The sequence below is a fragment of the Mesoplodon bidens genome (genome assembly GCF_964165515.1).
Source record: "Mesoplodon bidens genome assembly, contig: HAP1_SCAFFOLD_313, whole genome shotgun sequence".
NCBI classification, from domain to species: domain Eukaryota; kingdom Metazoa; phylum Chordata; class Mammalia; order Artiodactyla; family Ziphiidae; genus Mesoplodon; species Mesoplodon bidens.
In genome coordinates, this window is record NW_027671579.1 from 107,214 (window position 1) to 124,997 (window position 17,784).

At 57.4% G+C, this 17,784-nt stretch overlaps 1 protein-coding gene across 1 annotated transcript in view; it reads left to right on the forward strand.

The window, feature by feature from the left end:
• Window positions 1–2,837: 2,837 nt before the first annotated feature.
• Window positions 2,838–17,784, forward strand: part of LOC308611239 (uncharacterized protein) — a gene marked incomplete at its 5' end in the record, with an annotated part of 33,521 nt that continues 18,574 nt past the window's right edge. The window contains 2 exons of the mRNA XM_081260103.1: window positions 2,838–2,888; window positions 2,943–3,474. Coding sequence (XP_081116229.1) covers window positions 2,838–2,888; window positions 2,943–3,296 — 405 coding nt within the window. The 3' untranslated portion in view covers window positions 3,297–3,474. The remainder of the gene's footprint in view (window positions 2,889–2,942; window positions 3,475–17,784) is intronic.

The following is a 17,784-nucleotide window of genomic DNA, read 5'->3' on the forward strand; positions in this document are numbered from 1 at the left end:
ATGTTAAGTCCAGTGAGATCTTAGTACCAAGGAAAATAATGCCTCTGCCAGGGAACCTGACAATACTTTCATTGAAATAGAAGTTGAGAGTTTGACCTAGCCAGATGGGACTTCTGAATTAACAGGCAAAGACTGGGGTTTCTGCACTAGTTGGAGAGATCCTTCTATCAAGATGAAATTGGGTTGCTACCAAATAATGTGGGTAAAGGAGGGTCTGTATGGAATGCAAAAGATCCTCCAGGGTGCCTTTTAATACTTTCATTTCCTATGATTAAAGTCAGTGGAAAACTATCATAATTCAGGTTGGGCTGCTATGGTCCAGTTCCTTCAGGAATAAAGGTTTGGGTAAGTTTAGCAGGCAAGAATCTATGACCAACAGGAGTGCTTGCTGAGGGTATAGGGTGTACAGGATGGTAGTGGAAGAAGCTTGTTATACATACCAGCTATGATCATGTGATCAGCTGGAGAAACGCAGGCTGTAATAGTTATGAGTACTTCTTCCTTATTTTGATATGAATATGTTTGTGTGTATGTGTGTGTGATAAATCTCCCCCCTCCCACATACACACATCACATCACACATTTTTTTTCTTTTTGTTCTCCTCTTTCTCATACTCTAATCATGTAAAATAAGATATGTTAATAATATCTAACTCTGTATAACACAAAGAGCTATAAATGAGAATCCATAAAAAGTAGTATTTTATTGGCAAATATAAATGATGAAGAAAATTGAATGTTGACGATTTAGCCTATAAAAGAGAAAGCTAAAGGAACTATGTTTTAAGAAGATGTAAAATTTCTTCTAAAGTGAATCTAAAAGAAAAAAAAGGAAATAGAAAGGAAGTATGGAAAGGAGGAAGGAAACTCGGTCCAAGCTGGGGAGGGGAGGACAAGGGGCGAGGGGGACGCCACCCAAGTGGTCTGGGGTTCGAACCCAGATAGGCGAAACGCGCCGGGAATCGGCTGGGGAAACTCGGGCAAACCTTTTTGGGGAATCACCGCTCCGACACCCCACCGCCCAGGCGCTGCAACGGAGGGTGAGCGGAGGCTGAGCGGAGGCTGAGCGGAGGCTGGGGGAGCTCAAACTTGCGACAGCTGGAGGAGGCGGCGGCGGGCGGGCGGCTGGCTGTCGCCCGAGCGCTGCGCCTGCGGGGGGAGGGGAGGCAGCTGCTGGGAGGGAGGGAGGCCGGGCGGGCGGGCGAGAGGGCGGAGGGAGGGGGAGGAGGAAGAGGAGGGAACCAGGGAGGGGGGACGCGTTGGGATCGCGGCGTGCGGCGGCAGACGGAGCCTGGGCTCCCAGCGGCGAGGGGAGGCAGAGCTACGCTCCTTGCTGAACGCGGACCGAGCTCGGCGGCAGCGGGGAAGACGCGCCGGAGCCCAGACCGCGACCGAGAGCGGGAGCGAGGCGGCAGCGGCGGCGGAGGGGGAGCCCGCGAGCTGCCGGGCGGTGAGCCCAAGCCGCGCTGTCGCCGCGCAGGGAAGACTTGGCCAACACACTCACACACACATACACACCCAGCCCGAGCGGGCGCTCGCGGCTAATCGTCAGCATGGCGCTGGGGCTCCTGCCCGAGCGCGGGCGGCAGCAGCGGCGACGCGAGAGCTGCTGAGCCCGGCCCAGCCGCCGGAGCCCGGAGGATCGCGCGGGGCTGTCGCCACCTGCCCGGAGGCTTTGAGCCCGCCCCCGCCCCCACCCGGCCCAGAGCCCACCCCTCGGCGTGGCCGACCCCGAGGGCAGCCGGCTGGCAGCAGACGGCGAGGGAGGCGAGCGAGCGCGGCGCCGCGAGCGGGTTGCGGGCAGCGGGGGACGGCAAACTTTGCTGTTCGCCGCGCTTCCCCGGCCCGGCCCCTTCTCCCATCGCCAACGTCGCCACCCCACTTTCCTCCAACCCCGCACACCTCTCCCCACCCACCCCACCTCCCGTCGCTCCTCCTCGCCGCCTCGACTCTGCTCCGGGGAAAACTTCAAAGCGCCGGATCGCAGGCTCCCTGCTTACTCCCCGGCTGGGGATTTCAGGTCAGTGCCCGGAACACCTTTCCCCGCGGAGGCCGCGCGGGCTGGCGTGCGTGCGTGCGGCGGGCTGCAGTCGGCCCCCTCCCTCGGGGCCCAGACTAGCGGCGGGTGGCTCCTCTGACTCTCTGGCGTACCCCTCGAAGCTTGTGCCTCGCGCTTCACTTTGGCTGCTTTGCTCGCTTTCGTTTTTATTTCCTAGCTGTAAGTTATTAAAAATGCAGCCAACCTAAGCGGCCCGGCGTGGGCTTCGGGGAGGGAGGGGCGCGGCGGGGGTGGGGGGGCTGCCGCCCCGCTGGGGGCTGAGAGGAGAGCAGGGAGTTCGCGGATTGGAAGTTTGCAGGCAGTGTGTGTCTGTGTGCGCGGGAGCGCGGTCGTCGCTGAGTGCCGCGAGTCGGGCGGGGGGGGTGAGCTGGGCTGGAAGCTGGGAAGCTCGGCTCGGCGTTAGCTCGCTAGCAGGAAGGGGAGGGCGGCGGGTTCCCGTCTGCTTTCTTTTTCGACTCGGGAAAGAACTGTAAAAACCTCCAGCCGCCGCTGCCTCGTCTCACCTCTCCGGGGGCAGCTCGTTCTTGCTCGTGGAACGACGGCGTGTGCGTGCGCGAGGGTGTGTGTGGCGGGCGGCCCGGGCCGAGCCGAGCTCGACCTACCGCCAGTGCCGCGCGACTCGGGAGGGGAATCCCGGTTTTTTGTTTTTTGTTTTTGGATTGCTCCAAAGCGTGAATCACATGGATTTAAAAAAATACTAGGAAATCGAGCAGAGCGAGGGGTTCCGACTCGGCCCGCCCGCCCGCCAGCCAGTCAGGTCAGACGCTTTGTTTTGTAAATGTTCTTTAAAAATTTTAATCTGCCACCCTGGTCCACCCGCACCTTCCCCGCGACGTCGTGGGGTTGGTTTTAAGTTTAAGATCTACCCCAGGGGTTGGGGTAGATCGTGCGGGGGCGGGGGCGGCGGCGGGCGCGGGGGCGAGACCTGGGTCCTCCTCTGGGTAGCGTGGAGTCTGGTGGAAAGCCCTGTAGGGCGTGTGCGAGTCTGCGGCCGGAGGAAGTTGGTCCCACTCGGAGGGCGTGCGGCGCAGAGGCTGAGGGCGAAGAGGAACTTGCGCACCCGGGCGCGATCCTCGGCCGAGGCGGAGAGAGCGAGGCGCCGCTGCGCCGCGGGGCCCGCGCTCGGAACAGGTGGGCGGCTGCGCTGCAGAGCCTCCGCCAACTAGGGGGCTCGGGGCGGCGGCGACGTGCTCCTGCTGTTGACCAAGCAAGCCCCGGGGCGCCGTGTGCGGAGTAGGGCGGCTCGAGGCACGCGTGGTCCCGACGGGCTTCCCGCCGCCTGCACTCTCGAGTGGGCACGTCCCCGGGTCCCTGAGACGGCTGAGCCTGGCCGCGTGTAGGCCGAAGCCGGGGCGAGGCTTAATTTGCAGTTAATGAATCTTTTCCAGAAAGTCCGCGATCTCCAGCCAGAGGCTGTGAGTGCCCGCGCGCACGAGGGCGCGCGCCGCCGGCGTCTAAAGGGTTGGGGGGTTGCGGGGATGGAAGAGCGAAGGAGGGGGGAGGGTTATGTGTATTTAAAAACAAACCTTAAAAAAAGAAACCAGCGCGCTTCAAATAGGTATTCGTACAGCCTCTTGTGTCTAGAGTAGACAGCTCAGGGTTTTAGCTGGGTTTTTTTGTTTGTTTGTTTCTTTTTTGAGAGAAGGCCAGAGGAGGGGTAGTGGTATTTGATTCTAGGGGTAGTCTCTGGAGAAAAATCCTTAAAATGACTTGGGAATAAAAACGAGGAGGAAATGGCCCACCCCAGAAGGTGGTGGGTGGTGAACGCAGACAGACTTGGGTATTTGTAGCCATCTGACACTTCCTGTGGCACTGGAAACGGACACCGCGGGCCGAAATCAATCCTTACGAGGTGTTGGATTCGGTTTGGCCAACAGAATTGCTTGTGTGGAGGTCATTTTAATTGTCGGCCTCCGAGACTCCTGTACGTGGACACTTGGAAAATACATTTGCTTCTCGACCCTTCCCACTCCACCCCCGACCTGTTATCTGGTCTGGGCTTTGCAGTGTTGGTTCCCGTGTTTATTTTGGGCATGATTTCACCGCGAGGAGGAAGGGGGGAGATGGCGGTGATTAATATGCCGTCCAGGTTTAACCCGAGGCTGGCCTTTAGTGTGCGGGTTTACGCCGCCACTCACCGGGATTGCCTGGGGTAGTGGAGGGGGGGGCGCGCGCGCGGGGTTCGGGCGCCAGGCGCTCCGCGGGCAGGTCGGGGTTGGGGCTCGGACGGCCCCAGCGCTGTCCTTTGAGGCGCTGTCACCAGTAGGTGACTGAGAGTTAATTAGGAAGTGTTCTCCGGATCAATGGGCCGCACAGCTCATTAGCGATTCTCTCCAGCCCTTTGCAGGGCCGGCCGGGCCTGTGCCTCCCACAGAGGCCGGGGCCCCGCGGCCCGGGCTGCGGAGAGCGCCTCTGGGAAGTGGGGAGGGATGGGCGGCGAGGGGCGACCGGGAGGCGAGTGTAACTTGGCCGGGCGGCGCGTTGCGTGCGGCGCCTCGAGGCCCGCACAGCCCGCTCTTTCTTCCTGCTCTCGGTCGCCTCGACTGTGTCTTTAACTCGCTCCCGCTCGCGTCGCTGCCTGGCTGCTCCTCCCCGCCTCCCTCGCCTATCTCTTGTTCTCTAAGCACGACGCCTGTGCTCCCCGCCCAGTTTGGGATTAGACAAGATAAAAATAGGACTGCCCAGCGCACAGAGCTGTGACTGTGCCCCGGCAGCCGGGCTGGCGGGAGCGCTGTGGGCCGGGGCCGGGGCAGACCCGCTGTGCGCTCGGGGCAGCCCGAGCCCGTAGAGTCCCACCCCGACCCTGCAGGCGCGGTCACGCTCCAGCGTTCTGTCCGCCGGGAACCGTGCGGGCAGGGGGTCCTGGGTAGGGTCTCCGCGCTCTCGCGGGTGTTGTTGGTGTGCCTGTGATAGATGGGTCTAGACAGGCATGCAGGCTCCCTCCCGGCTGAAGGACGGGAAGCGGGGGGCGGGCCGCGGAGGCGGCGGCAGACTCCCGTGAGCGAGCGAGCCTTCGGGCCCAGCGACCAGGGTGGAGGGAAGGCTGCGAGGGTTTCTCTTAACCCTTTAAAGACGATAGGGAGAGTGGGGGTGGGGAGTGTAGTAGAAATTCCTGGAGGCAAAGTAGCCCCCTGGGGAGAGGAGGCGGGAGTCTGGGCTTAGGGTTTTCCTTTCTCTTCTGTGTATGCAGTCTCACATCCTGGTACATTGGGCTCGATTCTTCGACGAACCAAACGCAGCTGCTAGGTGATCTAATTTGACCCGATACTTCTCAATGGGGAAGGTGTGAACACACACGGTGGGCACCCTCACTTAAGGAACTGAGTTGGGGAGATGCAGAGGTTAGACCTTACCGTTCCCAGCGGCCCAGTATGTGAAGGTCTGCTCAGAGCTTTAGTCAGTGGGGCCTCTGACCGAGAGTGTTGCCTACCAAAGACCCAAGCCTGAAATGCCTGGCCAGTGCATACAGGTATGCGTCGGAGAGAGCAAAGGGGTCCTTGAGTTGTCTATGTAAATAAAAACACTTTTAACCATGAACTTGTGGAGAGTTCAAATAAGATATGTGCAGGGAGGCAGCCTCCAAACAGGAGTTGGACAGTGATGTGTACAAGATCGATCATTTGTATACACATCCATGGGGTCAACATTGAATGGGTCTAAAAATTTAATACAACTCCGCAGGCATTGGTCTCGTTCTTTCCCTGAGGTAGAAATTGGTGGGTGGGTTACCCTATAGAGAAATGAATCATTAGTCACACTCCTCTCTCCTTCCCCCTCCTCTTCCTTTTAGGGTTTGGAGTCTTAGGGGATCCTCTAGTTACATTAAACTGCAAACCCATATTGGTCTGGGAACGAGCCCCATTATAGGCAAAGCAAGAATGTAAGTCGTGGGGAGGTGTACGTATTAGACAGGAATGCACAGATTAAGATGTGCGCCTGAATGACATGTGCTGAGACAAATCAAGACACTTGGGCTCTGGTGCCCACATGGAACAAGAGATACAGAAGAGAGAAAGAACTGGCCGCGAGGAATGTAAACATGGGTATGCAAATACTGAGACCTAGAGCGAGATTCTAGGAGAAAATCCCAGAGTTTGTTGAGCTGGAAACTGGAGCAGAATTTCTGTAAGTTCGTTCGAGAGACAAAAGCCCATTTAAAGGTGTGAAGAGGGTCACTTGGAAACACAAAAAGCATTCACATGCATACATCCATGCTTAGATACACAGGCTGAATGACAAAAACTCCTCAATGCCTGATGAAGATTTTCCTGCCCGGTGAGACAGAGCAGGGCACGGAAGTGTGGGCCACACGACCACATTCGCACACTCATTCACTGGGAAATACTGTGTCTTCGGCTAGAGGGAAACTGAGGGCGACGGTGCCTAGCTAAGGGTGGATGGCCCTTGGTTACTAAGATTGCTTCTGGTTATAGTTTCTTCGCATCTAGAGTGGGGAAGAGAGTATGTCTTGAGCAGGTAGGAGGATTTCTGAAAGATTTTTGAGTTCTGGACCCTGAGAGGATGGATGGTGGAGGAAAAAGAGGAGTAGCTTTGCATTCTGGGTCGGAAGCAAGGGATGTTGCGCTCCTCTAAGCCCTGTTTGCTAAGGTGGCGCAGGGCCTAGTGAACTGAGAGAGACTGAACCGAAAGAAGTGCGAAGCTCGGCCTCTGGGCGGAATCAAGGGGGGAGGTATGCTTTCTTTCCCTTTTTTTTCCCCCCTTGAGGAGACCGTGCGGGGACGGCCAGCGTAGGGAGGATTAGCAGGCGCCTCTGTGACCCCAGACGCGCGCGTAAACTCGGCTTGGGTTTGATTTGCCCGCGGCGTCGATTTGCCACGGTCCCTCTTTGTCTGAGCCCAGCCGGGAATTCCAGCTTTTATTGGGAAGACCGCACTCGGGTGGAGCCCGCGCTGGGTCGGGCATGACAGCCGGGCCCGCGGGGCTGGGCAGGAGGCTCGCCGGCCTCCGAGCCGCCCGAACCCCAGGACGGTCCTCGGGAGTGCCCAGCAGCCCCGGCAATGCCACCTCGGTGGTTTCCTCGAGGGCGGCGGGCCCGGCAGACCCAGCCCGGCGGGGCGGGGGGCCTCACTTGGGCCGCCGTACCGCCCCTCTCCCCGCTGGCCCCACCGCTCCCCCGCCCGCCCGAGGAGCTCTGAAGGCCCTTTGTTAAGCTCCAGGGTCACACCCGTGCCCCGGGGGCCGCGCGGGGGCGGGAGGACCTTCTCCTGGCTGGAGGAGCCCGGCCCGACCGGGCTGCCTCGCCCGAGTGTACGGCCGGCAGGATTCCGTCTGTTTGCAAGGCTGGCTGCGCTGCCGGGGCCTAGATGGTGGCGCTGGCTTGAGAAGCAGCCGGGGCAGGAGTGGAAGGTCTTCTCAGGCCACCCCCGTGGCAGCCAAGCCGCCTGTGCCCCGAGCACTTGGCCGTGGACGTCTCCCAACCTCCAGCCCGGCCCGACGGCTTTCGCTGGTTGCCCCCCATGTGTTCCTCCGGAAGGGATAGCTGACTTTCTGTTGGATGGGAATTAACCAACGAACTTTCCCCCCCCGCAACGTTTCTGTAGAAGGCCCCCTTTCCCAGCGCAGGCTCATTTCCGCCGGCCCCTAGTCGAGGGTGTTGGAAATGGGGGGGGGCGCGTCCCCGCACTTTGTTATTTCTTAGAACCATGTCTCCCCGGCCAGCCATCGCCCCTCAGCACCCATGGGCTCTGGCGCCCCGTGATTAGACTAGCGGGGAAGTCCGCTAGGAGAAGATCCTGACAGCATAAAATAGAATTTGATCTAAAAGACAGTTTCCAGTATAATCTCATTATGCATCACAGACTCCCGGTGTTATTTTGTGGAAGGCGGACAATGATCAATTTACATTGACCCGGGGCTGGGCGAGCTTTTAGATGGTAATTGCCATATTGATTTGCATGCAAAAAGGAGACCTGCTAAAATTAAAGACCGGAAGCTAAATGAAACTAAATTTCTTGTCTAGGTGCAAACCAGAGGAACTACTGGGGGGAAGAGGGTGAGTCAGGTCAGGGTGCCAGGGGCAAGAGCAGGTGAGAGGCCCAAGAGCTCCGGGAGGTCACAGATTTGGGAGCGATCTTTGCCCTGGTGATTTCAAAACGTGAGGAGGGGGCTTGTATAGGGTATGGGGACCCAGCAGGGAAAAGTTATAAACAGGCACTATTGCATTGAAGGCACTGGGATCTTTTAATGCTAATAGTAACTGCGAGGGGGGAGGAGAGGTTTATAGGGTTATAGGGGTCTTCCTGCACCATTTCCGGCACCCCCCATTTCTATTGTTCTACCCGAGCGCTCATAACCGTGCCAAGAGCACCCAAATTCTTGCATCTGAAGAGTTAAATTTTTTTTTAAAGACAGGCCTTAAACTTCCCCCGCCCCCCCTCCCCCCGCGTCTGGTCTTTCGAAGAGAGCGAGAGTAGGGGGCGGTTCTGCATGCCGCTGCGGGCAGGCCTGGACCTTTGGAGGCTGCGGGAGTTCCTCCCCGGACGCAGCAGCAGCCCCAGACTCGGCCGCACGCCGATCGCTTTGGGAAGCGGCTCGCTCCAGGTGGCCCAAGTGGCGGGGGCGGGGGAGGGTCTGCCGGGGCCAGGGACTCACGGTGCCCGGGGGCGGGGGTCACCTCCCTGGAGGTTGGAAGGGCCTGCACGGAGGGTGTGGAGGAGGGAAGGCGGGGGCTGGAAATCCTGTCCCAATCAGCGGTGATGGCCAAGGCCGGAAAGTTTAAAAAAGAGAGAAAGCCACTGGCTGCGAGCCAGGGGCTGCCGGGCCGCCGGGGCGTGTTTGGCTGACTAGAGGGGTGAGGACCCGGCTCCGCCATCGCCTCGGTCCCTCCCGCTGCGGAGGCCCTGGCCTGCCCCAGGCGCTCCTGGAGCCATTTCACACATCCGGAGCCTCGGCCACTGGAGGAGCCACCCGCCCGGGGCCGGGAAGCCGCAGGGGCGGCTGAGTGTCCGGCGCTCCTGCCCGTTCCCCTTCCCACCGAGCTGAGCTGGAGACGGCCCTCGGTCGTGGAGCCTGTGGCGTCTGTGGCATCGGGTGTGGATGGTTCCCGGAGCTTCTGAAAGCCCGGGGCAGACCAGGAAATTGAAGATGGGGTGGGGAGGGGATGTTGAGCGCTGACCCTGCGCTGCTGGGATGAGAAGTTGGGGAGAGGAGAGATAACCCCAACCTCCGGCTTGTCTCGGGACTTGGCTTTTTGGGGGGACCCCCAGGAGTCCAGGAGGGTCCAGCATCTTGCAAGCCGCTTCCCCCTCAGTTGCCTCCCCAGCCCACTTTGGTCCCTGAGTTTTTCATTCAAGTCCTAGGAAAGGTAGATGTAGGCAGTCTTTCCAAAGGGCTTTTGCTCTGTCTAGATAATTTGATTTATTGCTTTATGTGGCAAGCCTTCTTCTAGTTCCAGGTGTCAGCACTTTTTATAGAGACCTAAGAGTAGCACCCACCTCCCACTGCCTGTTCTGGGCTCCTGGAGGAGGGGAAAGTGGAGCCTTGTTGGGAACCCCTGGCCTCACACCAGGGTGTTCCAGTGTAGGGAGATGGGTAGGATGTTGGCAGAAATTTCGAAAGACTTCACATGGACCAAGAGATTTCTGGGTGTAGGAGAAACTAGGGTGCGGGCTCCTTGTGGACCGAATTTCATAGGTGTTAAGTGCTATCCTTTTACTCTGTATTGGAGTACAAGGGCCAAGGAAGGCTTCCGAACTTCTTGTGGATTCTGGATGGCACAATTTGACCAATAATTGGCTCCTCTCCTCAACTCCAGGACTGAGTTTGACCGTGGCCCATTTTTACTAGCTGTGTGACCTTGGGGGCAGGTTATTTATGGCCTCTGAGCCTCAGTAAGTTTCTTCATTTGTAAGACTGGGAATAATTTTCCACCTTTAGGATCAAAGAATACTTGGCACATAGTAGGCCCGGAGGATTAGTAATTGCTTTGAATGACTGGTCAGATTCCTATAGGTTGCTTCTCCATCCCCTGCTGCCCCTGAGATGCCCGAGCCCCCCCCCCCCGCCGCAAGACCTGCGTAGGCCAGTGTCTGGGGGCCAACCTGCAGGTTAAGCTCCCCTCCAAGGGTATTCCTGAGGCTATTCCTCCAGGTCTGCCTCCGTGGGTTCCTCTTTCCCTTTGTTACAGTTCTTTGCATTCTGGGCTTTAAAGGAATCCATATGAAAAGGCTGGGATTTTTTTTTTCTCCCCCTAAGTGGGATCATTTATATGGTTAGGAATTGATTCCAGAACCGGTATCTAGGTGCTCTTTGGCAAGTCCTCCCGTCATTCTTTCGGGGAGAGGGAACAGCAGCGGCTGGAGGGGAGAGACCTGGTGGGAAGAGGTGAAAGGGTCTGGCCCACTGCAGGGGCCAGAGGTGCTGTGGTTTGTCTGATAGGGATTAAGTCTGGATGTTATGAGGTCTCAGTGTGGTTTTCAATAAAAGTCTGTCAGGGATTGCTTCTTTTCTATCGATATGTATTTAAAAAAATTACTAGCATGAGAAGAAAACCAGACCTGTATGGATCCAGGCCGGTAGTGAGCTACTGTGATCAGGTTTCCTACTAGACTCCCAGAGGGGAAGTCAGCGTTTGATTGAAGCTACACTTGGTTCTTGACTCTCTGGGGATGCCTGCTCTGAAACAGGAGCGCTCCCTTTCTCTCCTCCCCCACCCCATCCCCCTTTTCCCTTCTTCCCCTAAAAGCCTTTGTGCTGAAAGAGCTTCAGTAGGCATGAGTCCCTGGTACCTCTCTAAAGAATGCCTTTCAGCCTTTGCTGACATTGTTTTGTGAACAGTGGGTTTTACCAGGCCAGCAGTTTTCCCCCCATCTTAGCTCACTATTTTAGAGGTTCGAGTATGCGCAGGATGCGCCCAACTGCAGTGCTTTCCAGTGTGTGTAGCCAGGGCCTTGCCTGTAATCTGAAGACACCTTAACCTTTGCCCTAGGTGCCCCCCCCGGGGGTGGGGGTGGTGAAGGTGGGGAGAGCAAGGACAGGGGATCGTTGTTGAGTGTCTGTTTGTTTTCTCCAGCCACAGAGGCAGAGGGGTGGAGTGGGGCGAGCCCGAGAGTACGTTCCAGCCTTGGGTCTGATTTAAAACTTGGTTTAATTGGAGAAACTCTTAGGCATTTAACAGTTCTGTACAAATGCAAACTTGAAATAGCTCTAGGCCTACGTCAACTAGGAAAGAATAAATGAAGTACAGAGATGTCCAAACTATGTAAATCCTAGAGTTGTCTGCCCTCCCATAAACACATGACAAGTGCCAAGGCATTTCCAGTCAAAACACCCATGGAACCAGCAGCCTCCATCCTTTGTATTTATTATTTTATTAACAGCATTTTACACAGCATTTAACAAGCACAGCCTGCCTGCTTTCCACCACGGCTCTCAGCAGACTGAGGGGTGGAAAACAGATGGGGGTGGCGAGGAGTGGTCTCTAGAAGAGACTTCTAAGCTGGAGAGATCTCTTCAGATGGGCAAGGAAAAGGAACATTTGGGGTTCCTTTCTCCTGGCCCCAAAGAGAAGACAAAAGTAATGCTTTGGAGGAAGAAATCCCCTCTCCCTTTTCCGGAGGAAAGTTGTGCAGATGTGGTCTGTCTAGTCTCCACTTGGATTCCAGAAGGTGTGAAGCAGGGTCTTCTTTCCCAACACTCTGCCCATCAGTTATTGGTGCTTTTCAAAGAATAAGTATTTGTCTGCTATCATTATTCTATATCCTGGTGGAAAGTTTATAACGAAAACTAATGCCTTTCTTAAGTCATAAAATGAGCCTTGTATGATTATTTAATTAAAATCTATTTAAGGACCGATCAGGCATGTAATTTGCGCTAATAATGACGATTATGGAAATGTTCGACTTAACCAAAAATCATAAAAGGAGACATTTTGGTCAGTGGGGCGACCAGGAAGGATTCAGGGAGTTGGACGGTTTTCCGAAACGCACGAGGCTTTGGGCTGCAGAAAGTGCCGGGCTGCCTAGCCTCTGGGACCACGGTAGAGAGGGCTGCAGGACCCCAGGCCTGGCCGGGGCAGGCCGACCCACACTTTGCTGAGCAGAGAAACCGACCCTGGGAGTCTGAACAACCTTTATTCCCAGCTGAGGAAATGGGGGAGGGGGCCTGGGAGGAGGAAACTCTGGGAGAGCTGATGAACCGCACAGAACTCTGCGCGAAATGGCTGTGTTCTCTTGCTTTAACAATCAGCAGCGACACACGCATTGCTGCCTCGGCTAGCCTTGGCTGGAGCCTGGAGGGGTGGGGGGAGGGGGGTCTCTTGTTCCGGAGAAACCTGCCAGCTGCTGGGCTTGGTGCGAAGGCAGACACAATGCTGCTGTTGTTGGTTTGATCTCTAACTGGATTGTTAGTCTGGCTTTAACTGTGTGGTAAGGGGGGAATGTGAAGGCTGTTTACAGCGAGTGCAAATAATGTGACAGCTGTTGGTGCACGAGCAGAGCTGTGCCTCCTCGGCGCTCACACAAAGCGCGCACTATGCAGGCCCGCGGAGAGCTGCAGAGGTGGCCGCCCCTTGCTGGCCCGGGAGCCCTCGGATGCGCTGCGAGAGAGCCCTGGGCGGCGGCACCCGCCCCCCCCGCACCCCGCGACATGCATCTTTCTGGCTCCTGGGATCGTGGTGGACGTGCGCGCTGGTTGGTGTGTTGTGGTTTAGGGAACTTGTTAGGCAGAGGTGGCAGGAGAGGGCCTGCGGGGTCATGAGTGTCAACTGTCTGGAGGGGTTTGGCCGGGATCTGTTGACCTGGGGCCTCAGTGGCTTGTGACCGGGTTGTTAAGATTTGGGAAAATAACTTTCCGCCCTAAAGCAAGCCTGTTGGAAAGAATGTATTATTAACTGAAGGCTTTCTGGAAATTGCAGAGGCTCTGAAGGCCGTTGTTCTTCCTCTGAAATGGCCCTGTTATTCAGACAAGTTCAAGAGACGGGCGGCCGCTGTGTTCTATGCCCTCGGCCCTGTTTCCTGGATTGGAAACACAAGTGTGTAGGTTCAGGACCCGAAGGGGGGTGAATGGGGGTGGGGAGGGGTGCAAGTCGGCTTTTGATCACCCGCCTCCCTTTGCCTTCCCGGTTTTTAAGAGCGCGCTTGCCTTTCAGCTGCAGGACCAACGGTGCTGTCTTGAGCTCTGCCCACAGCGCCACCCACTCTGTGACTTAATCAACTAAATGCCCAGAGCCCGGCCTTCTCTGAGTTCCTGGTCCTCTGCCAGGCACTGCGGGGAGGCGCCAGGGTGGGAGGGAGAACAGTTGGTGGGTGGCAGCAATAGCCCGCTGGGCCGGTCCAAGCTGGCGGGGCTCAGGATGGTCCAGAAGATGGGCCTGCCCCTGGGCTGTCCTGGGGCAAGCTGGGTGTAAACACCACTCCCCCCAACCTCAAGGTTGAAGGCTTCCGCAGCCCTGGCCCCCGGGCTTTGGAGGATCATTTAGAGCTGACTTAACTCTATATCCTGCCCTTCTGTGTGACTTCGGCCCCTGAGTGTACAGCTTGCAGGATATCTGCAAATTATGGGTCCACCTCCGCCCCACCCTGCCCCCAGATCTACTCTCTGGGTTATAATGTGGACTTCTACATCTAGTTGGGTTCCCTAGTGGGGAGCTGGGAGATGCTTCTGGAATGATACATGAACTTCGGTGCCAGTTCTGTAAACTGGTCTCTTTTTATGACGTGTGCCATTTTCTGTAGGAATGTTGCTTGCAAAACGAGTTTCGCCTTGGAGGAAAAGGGGAAAGATAAACAAGCCTGCAACGCCAAAGCGTTGGCAGTCTTTCCCTCCTTCCAGCTCTCTTAATGCAGCCGGGCTGCATTTCCAGGATAAGACTCGTGCTTGTGAAGAGGGACTCTGGTTGGCTTTTTTTTCCCCCGAAGCAAACGCAAATCAGAGAAAAGTAATTTTCTTTCAACGATATGCAACGTATTAGTCTCTTGTTATCGTGCTCCGAGGCAGGCCTCATTTGCGCGTCTGCCAGCTCGCTCACATCTGCTCGGCGCTGTTTGGGGCATTTTAACCTTGGTGGTGTCGTGTCTGGTCCCACGGATCAAGGAGGAGTAATTAAGCTCTGAACAGCTAGAAAAATTCACGGGCCCCCACGTCTACCGCAGTTTTCCCACAGCTTTGTTTGGGGGTGTTCCGGGTTCCAAGATGAACAGACGTGGGGTTCCTATTGTTCCTCGTAAAGAAAGTGGGCGCCCCCGTCCTCCTCTGACCCTCACCCCCAGCCTTCCCAGGACTCCCAGGCTGCACACAATCAGCAGGGAAGCCGGGTGCAGATCACAGGACCCTGTGTTTTATGCATCTTTCATTCGTAAAAAGTTCCTTTGTGCTTCCTGTGTGTACTAATGATAGCTGTCGTTAATAGCTTTCTGGTATAGCGTTCCTTGTGGGGGGAGGAGTTTGCAGTGAGTTCACTTTATTTCTACAAAGCCCTGATGGAGGCTGCAGTGCAGTGACACCCCCTCTAGAGTCGTGGTCTATGGATCGTTTATTCTGGATTTGTTTCCAGGTTGTGTAGACTCCAAGTGGGATCCCAGCCTGTAGGGACCAGACCCGGGGGGGTGTGGAGGGTGGGTGGGCGGGGAGGAGTGGAGTAAGGTCGATTAATTGCATTCAACCGAGGTTTCCTGTCCTGGGCTGCTGCCTCCTGTTGAGGGACACCAGCTTCCAAATGGGGCCCCCTCTTGCATACACGCGTGGTTGTGTGTGGCACAACCGTGAAAGAAAGTGAAAGGAACAAAAAGCCGAGGCCTGGCGTGGGGGGGGGGCGGGTTGGAAGGGGGAAGGGGAAGTGTCTGAGGTTGGTCCAAGAACTGACGGGGGGCCACGGCTCTGTTTTGGGGGAAGGGGGTGTGTGGCGGGCAGCCCCGGTTTGGCAGCGGCTCTCCCGGTCGATCCTTGCTGGTGCCCCCCTCCCCAAGCCCCCGAGCCCCCTTTTACAGTTGGCTACACCTGGCTTGCATCTTTGAATCGGGGAAGGTGGGGGAGGCGTCCACGGAGAGAACACTCCAGACTGGCCGAAGGGAGCGCAGGACGATGGGCTGGAGCGGTCTCCAGTCAGTGCCCACTCCCCTGGGGCGCGCCGCCGCACATCCTGGGTTCTCCGTGCGCCCACCCAAAGTTGCTTTTTGTCAGAGATTCAGCGGCAGGCGCCTGGGAAGGGGGAGCCCAGAGGAGCGCGCGGGCGGGGTGAGCTGGGGTCGGGCTAGCCGAGAGATCCGGGGGTCCTGGAAGGTCGGGCGGGGGGTGCGTGTGGGGGGTCGGCCCCGCGCGGGGACCTGGCGGAGGAGGGGCGAGGAGCCTGCGGCAGCGCGGGTGTGTGTGGTGGGAGAGAAAATCCCTTTGTTGCCGACCAATCCGTGCTCAGGGCTGAGGCGGGGGAGGGGGCGCCCTTCCCCCACTCGCCGCCGCCGCTGCCGGCCAAGTTCACTCCCGACTGACCCGAGTGGCTCGCGGCGCTATCCTGGCGCCCTGGGAGGAGGCAGGGAAGGTTCTGGTTGCTCAAAAGGTCAGGGCCAGCCACGTGAGTTTCCCGTCCCCCACCCCGTCACACCCGCACTCCTGCTCCGCAGCTCTGTTACTAATGCAAAACTTGGGTCGTGAGTGGGGACGCCTCTGGAGGCGGCGACAGCCATGACTTGGAGTGTGCCAAGAGACAGCGCCTGGACAGGCTGGATCACTCCTCCCACCCCCCACTCCCCCCCAGCACCCATGCCCGGCTGCAGGACCCAGTCGGGCGACCTCCTTCAGCCACACCCCAGGAAGCCTGCGACCCTCCCCCCGACCTGGGGGCATCCTTGGGGTTCCCCTCTCCCCACTGCTACACATACTGGGGAAAACATCCCAGGAGGACTTGCCCCAACGCTGCACACCCTGGACCGCTTTTTCTCATCTCCCACCTCCTCGCGGCCCCCAATGCTAAAATAGGAACTTCTTCATCCCTCCCTTCCTTGACGCCAGTAGAGAAGTGCCTGTCTGTGACTCAGTCTGCGCTTGGAGCAGTCCCAGGAAGGGCTCCCGTGCCATCAGTTTTGGGCTTCCATGAAAGCCACACACTCTGCAGAAGATCACCCCTCCCTGGCCCCCTCTGTGTCCCTGCCTCAGCCTTCCCTCTGCCGCAAGGAAACTATATAGCCATTCTGGGGTTTGTTTGTTACGTAGAATGTTTAGTGGAGTCAGATGCTGTTTAATGGGTTAGATGTGGCCTGCACCAGCTATTGCCAGGCAGAACTCAAGTCCATAGTGCAGTTTAATCCTCTGGAAAACACGGTGCCAAAGATTTACAGATGAGGGGGCCAAAGTTGAAGAGGTCCGGCCACCTGCCCAGAGACACGCCATGGATGAGAGTGGGAGCTGGGAGGCTGTGGTGACTGCGCACGCGCGCGCGCGTGTCCTCCACAGAGAACCAGCCATGCCCGTGCAGTGAGAGACACCCCTTCCCCGAAGAGGTCCCCAGCCTACGGAGGGCCGTGGCACATGGCATGCTGGCTGGGAGCCCTGCCGTCTGCCCGGCCTTCTGAGCCAGAAGCTCCCCAAAACCCGTCCAGGTGTTCTTGGTCACTAACTGGATAAGTGCCTGATGCGGCATGGGGTGCCTAGAGAGTGAGGCCCTAGGAAGGGGCACCGTTAGTATTGGAGTGGAGTTGGGATGGTTTGGTGGCGCTGCTTCCCATTCCGTCGCTGTCACTTGACAAGCGTGCTGTGCAGACTTGAACCAATCCATCAGCGCCTCAAGGGCGGAGGCAGTGGAAAGTGGCCCGGTGCCAGGAGGAGCTGGGGTGGAGAGAAAGGAGAGGTGGCAGGAGTGGCCTGGTGCTGCCTTCCTCCCTGCGCTCACGCCAGCCTCTCACGGCCACTGCTCCTTCCTTTGCAATCTGTTTGTTGCCTGCCAAGGGAAGTCGCCTTTAAAGAAAAAAAACAAAACAAACGTTCTCTCCTTCTCCTCATTCCATAATGGTGTCTTCATAGCAGGAATCGGCAGAACGGTGGTGGGTACAGCTGGGGACCCGTGTGCCCCCTCGTGTCTTTTCACAGAGGGCCAAGGTGCCCTCACTCAGGGATGCCGAGGTTGGGGGGACAGCTCCTAATCTTGGTCCCTCTGACCTCTTTCTGCCAATCAGGCTCTTCTCCCCAGCGTCCAGGCCAAGCTCGGATGCTAATCATAACTCTTGGCTCCCGGACCAGATGACTGCCCAAGTCTGTCGAGGGAGACTCAAGCTCTCCTGTGCTTGCCCCTAGGGCCAGACCGAAAGCCGGAGACCACGCGGCGAGTCTGCGTTTTGCAAGCCGGGTCTCTCCCAGAACTGGGTGTTCAGCGGGCAGCCACCACAATTCCTGGTCTGTTCTTCAGAAACCAGACCCTCCTCCGTCTCCCCGGCTGACCCCTTCTCTTGGCCACCTTCCCTCTTCATCCCTATCCCACATCCTTGCCCCCTTCTCTCCACTGCTGGAAAAAAGGGTTAAAACCCAGAGCCAAGGTGTAGCTTAGCAGCTCCCACTGGAAACAGGTTGGTGCTTGTAAAGTGCTTTTCATGGACTTCACACATCTTGGCACTTCCAGAAGCATCACCCACCTGTGGAAGAAAAGGGGGGGGGGGTCGTTGAGAAATAAGGGCAGATGAGCCTCTTATATACAGCAGCAAAGCGCCTGCTCTGTCTGTCATCTAAATCACGTCATTTGCCCCCTGCAGCATGACCCACAGCCAAGGGTGAGGGAAGTCACT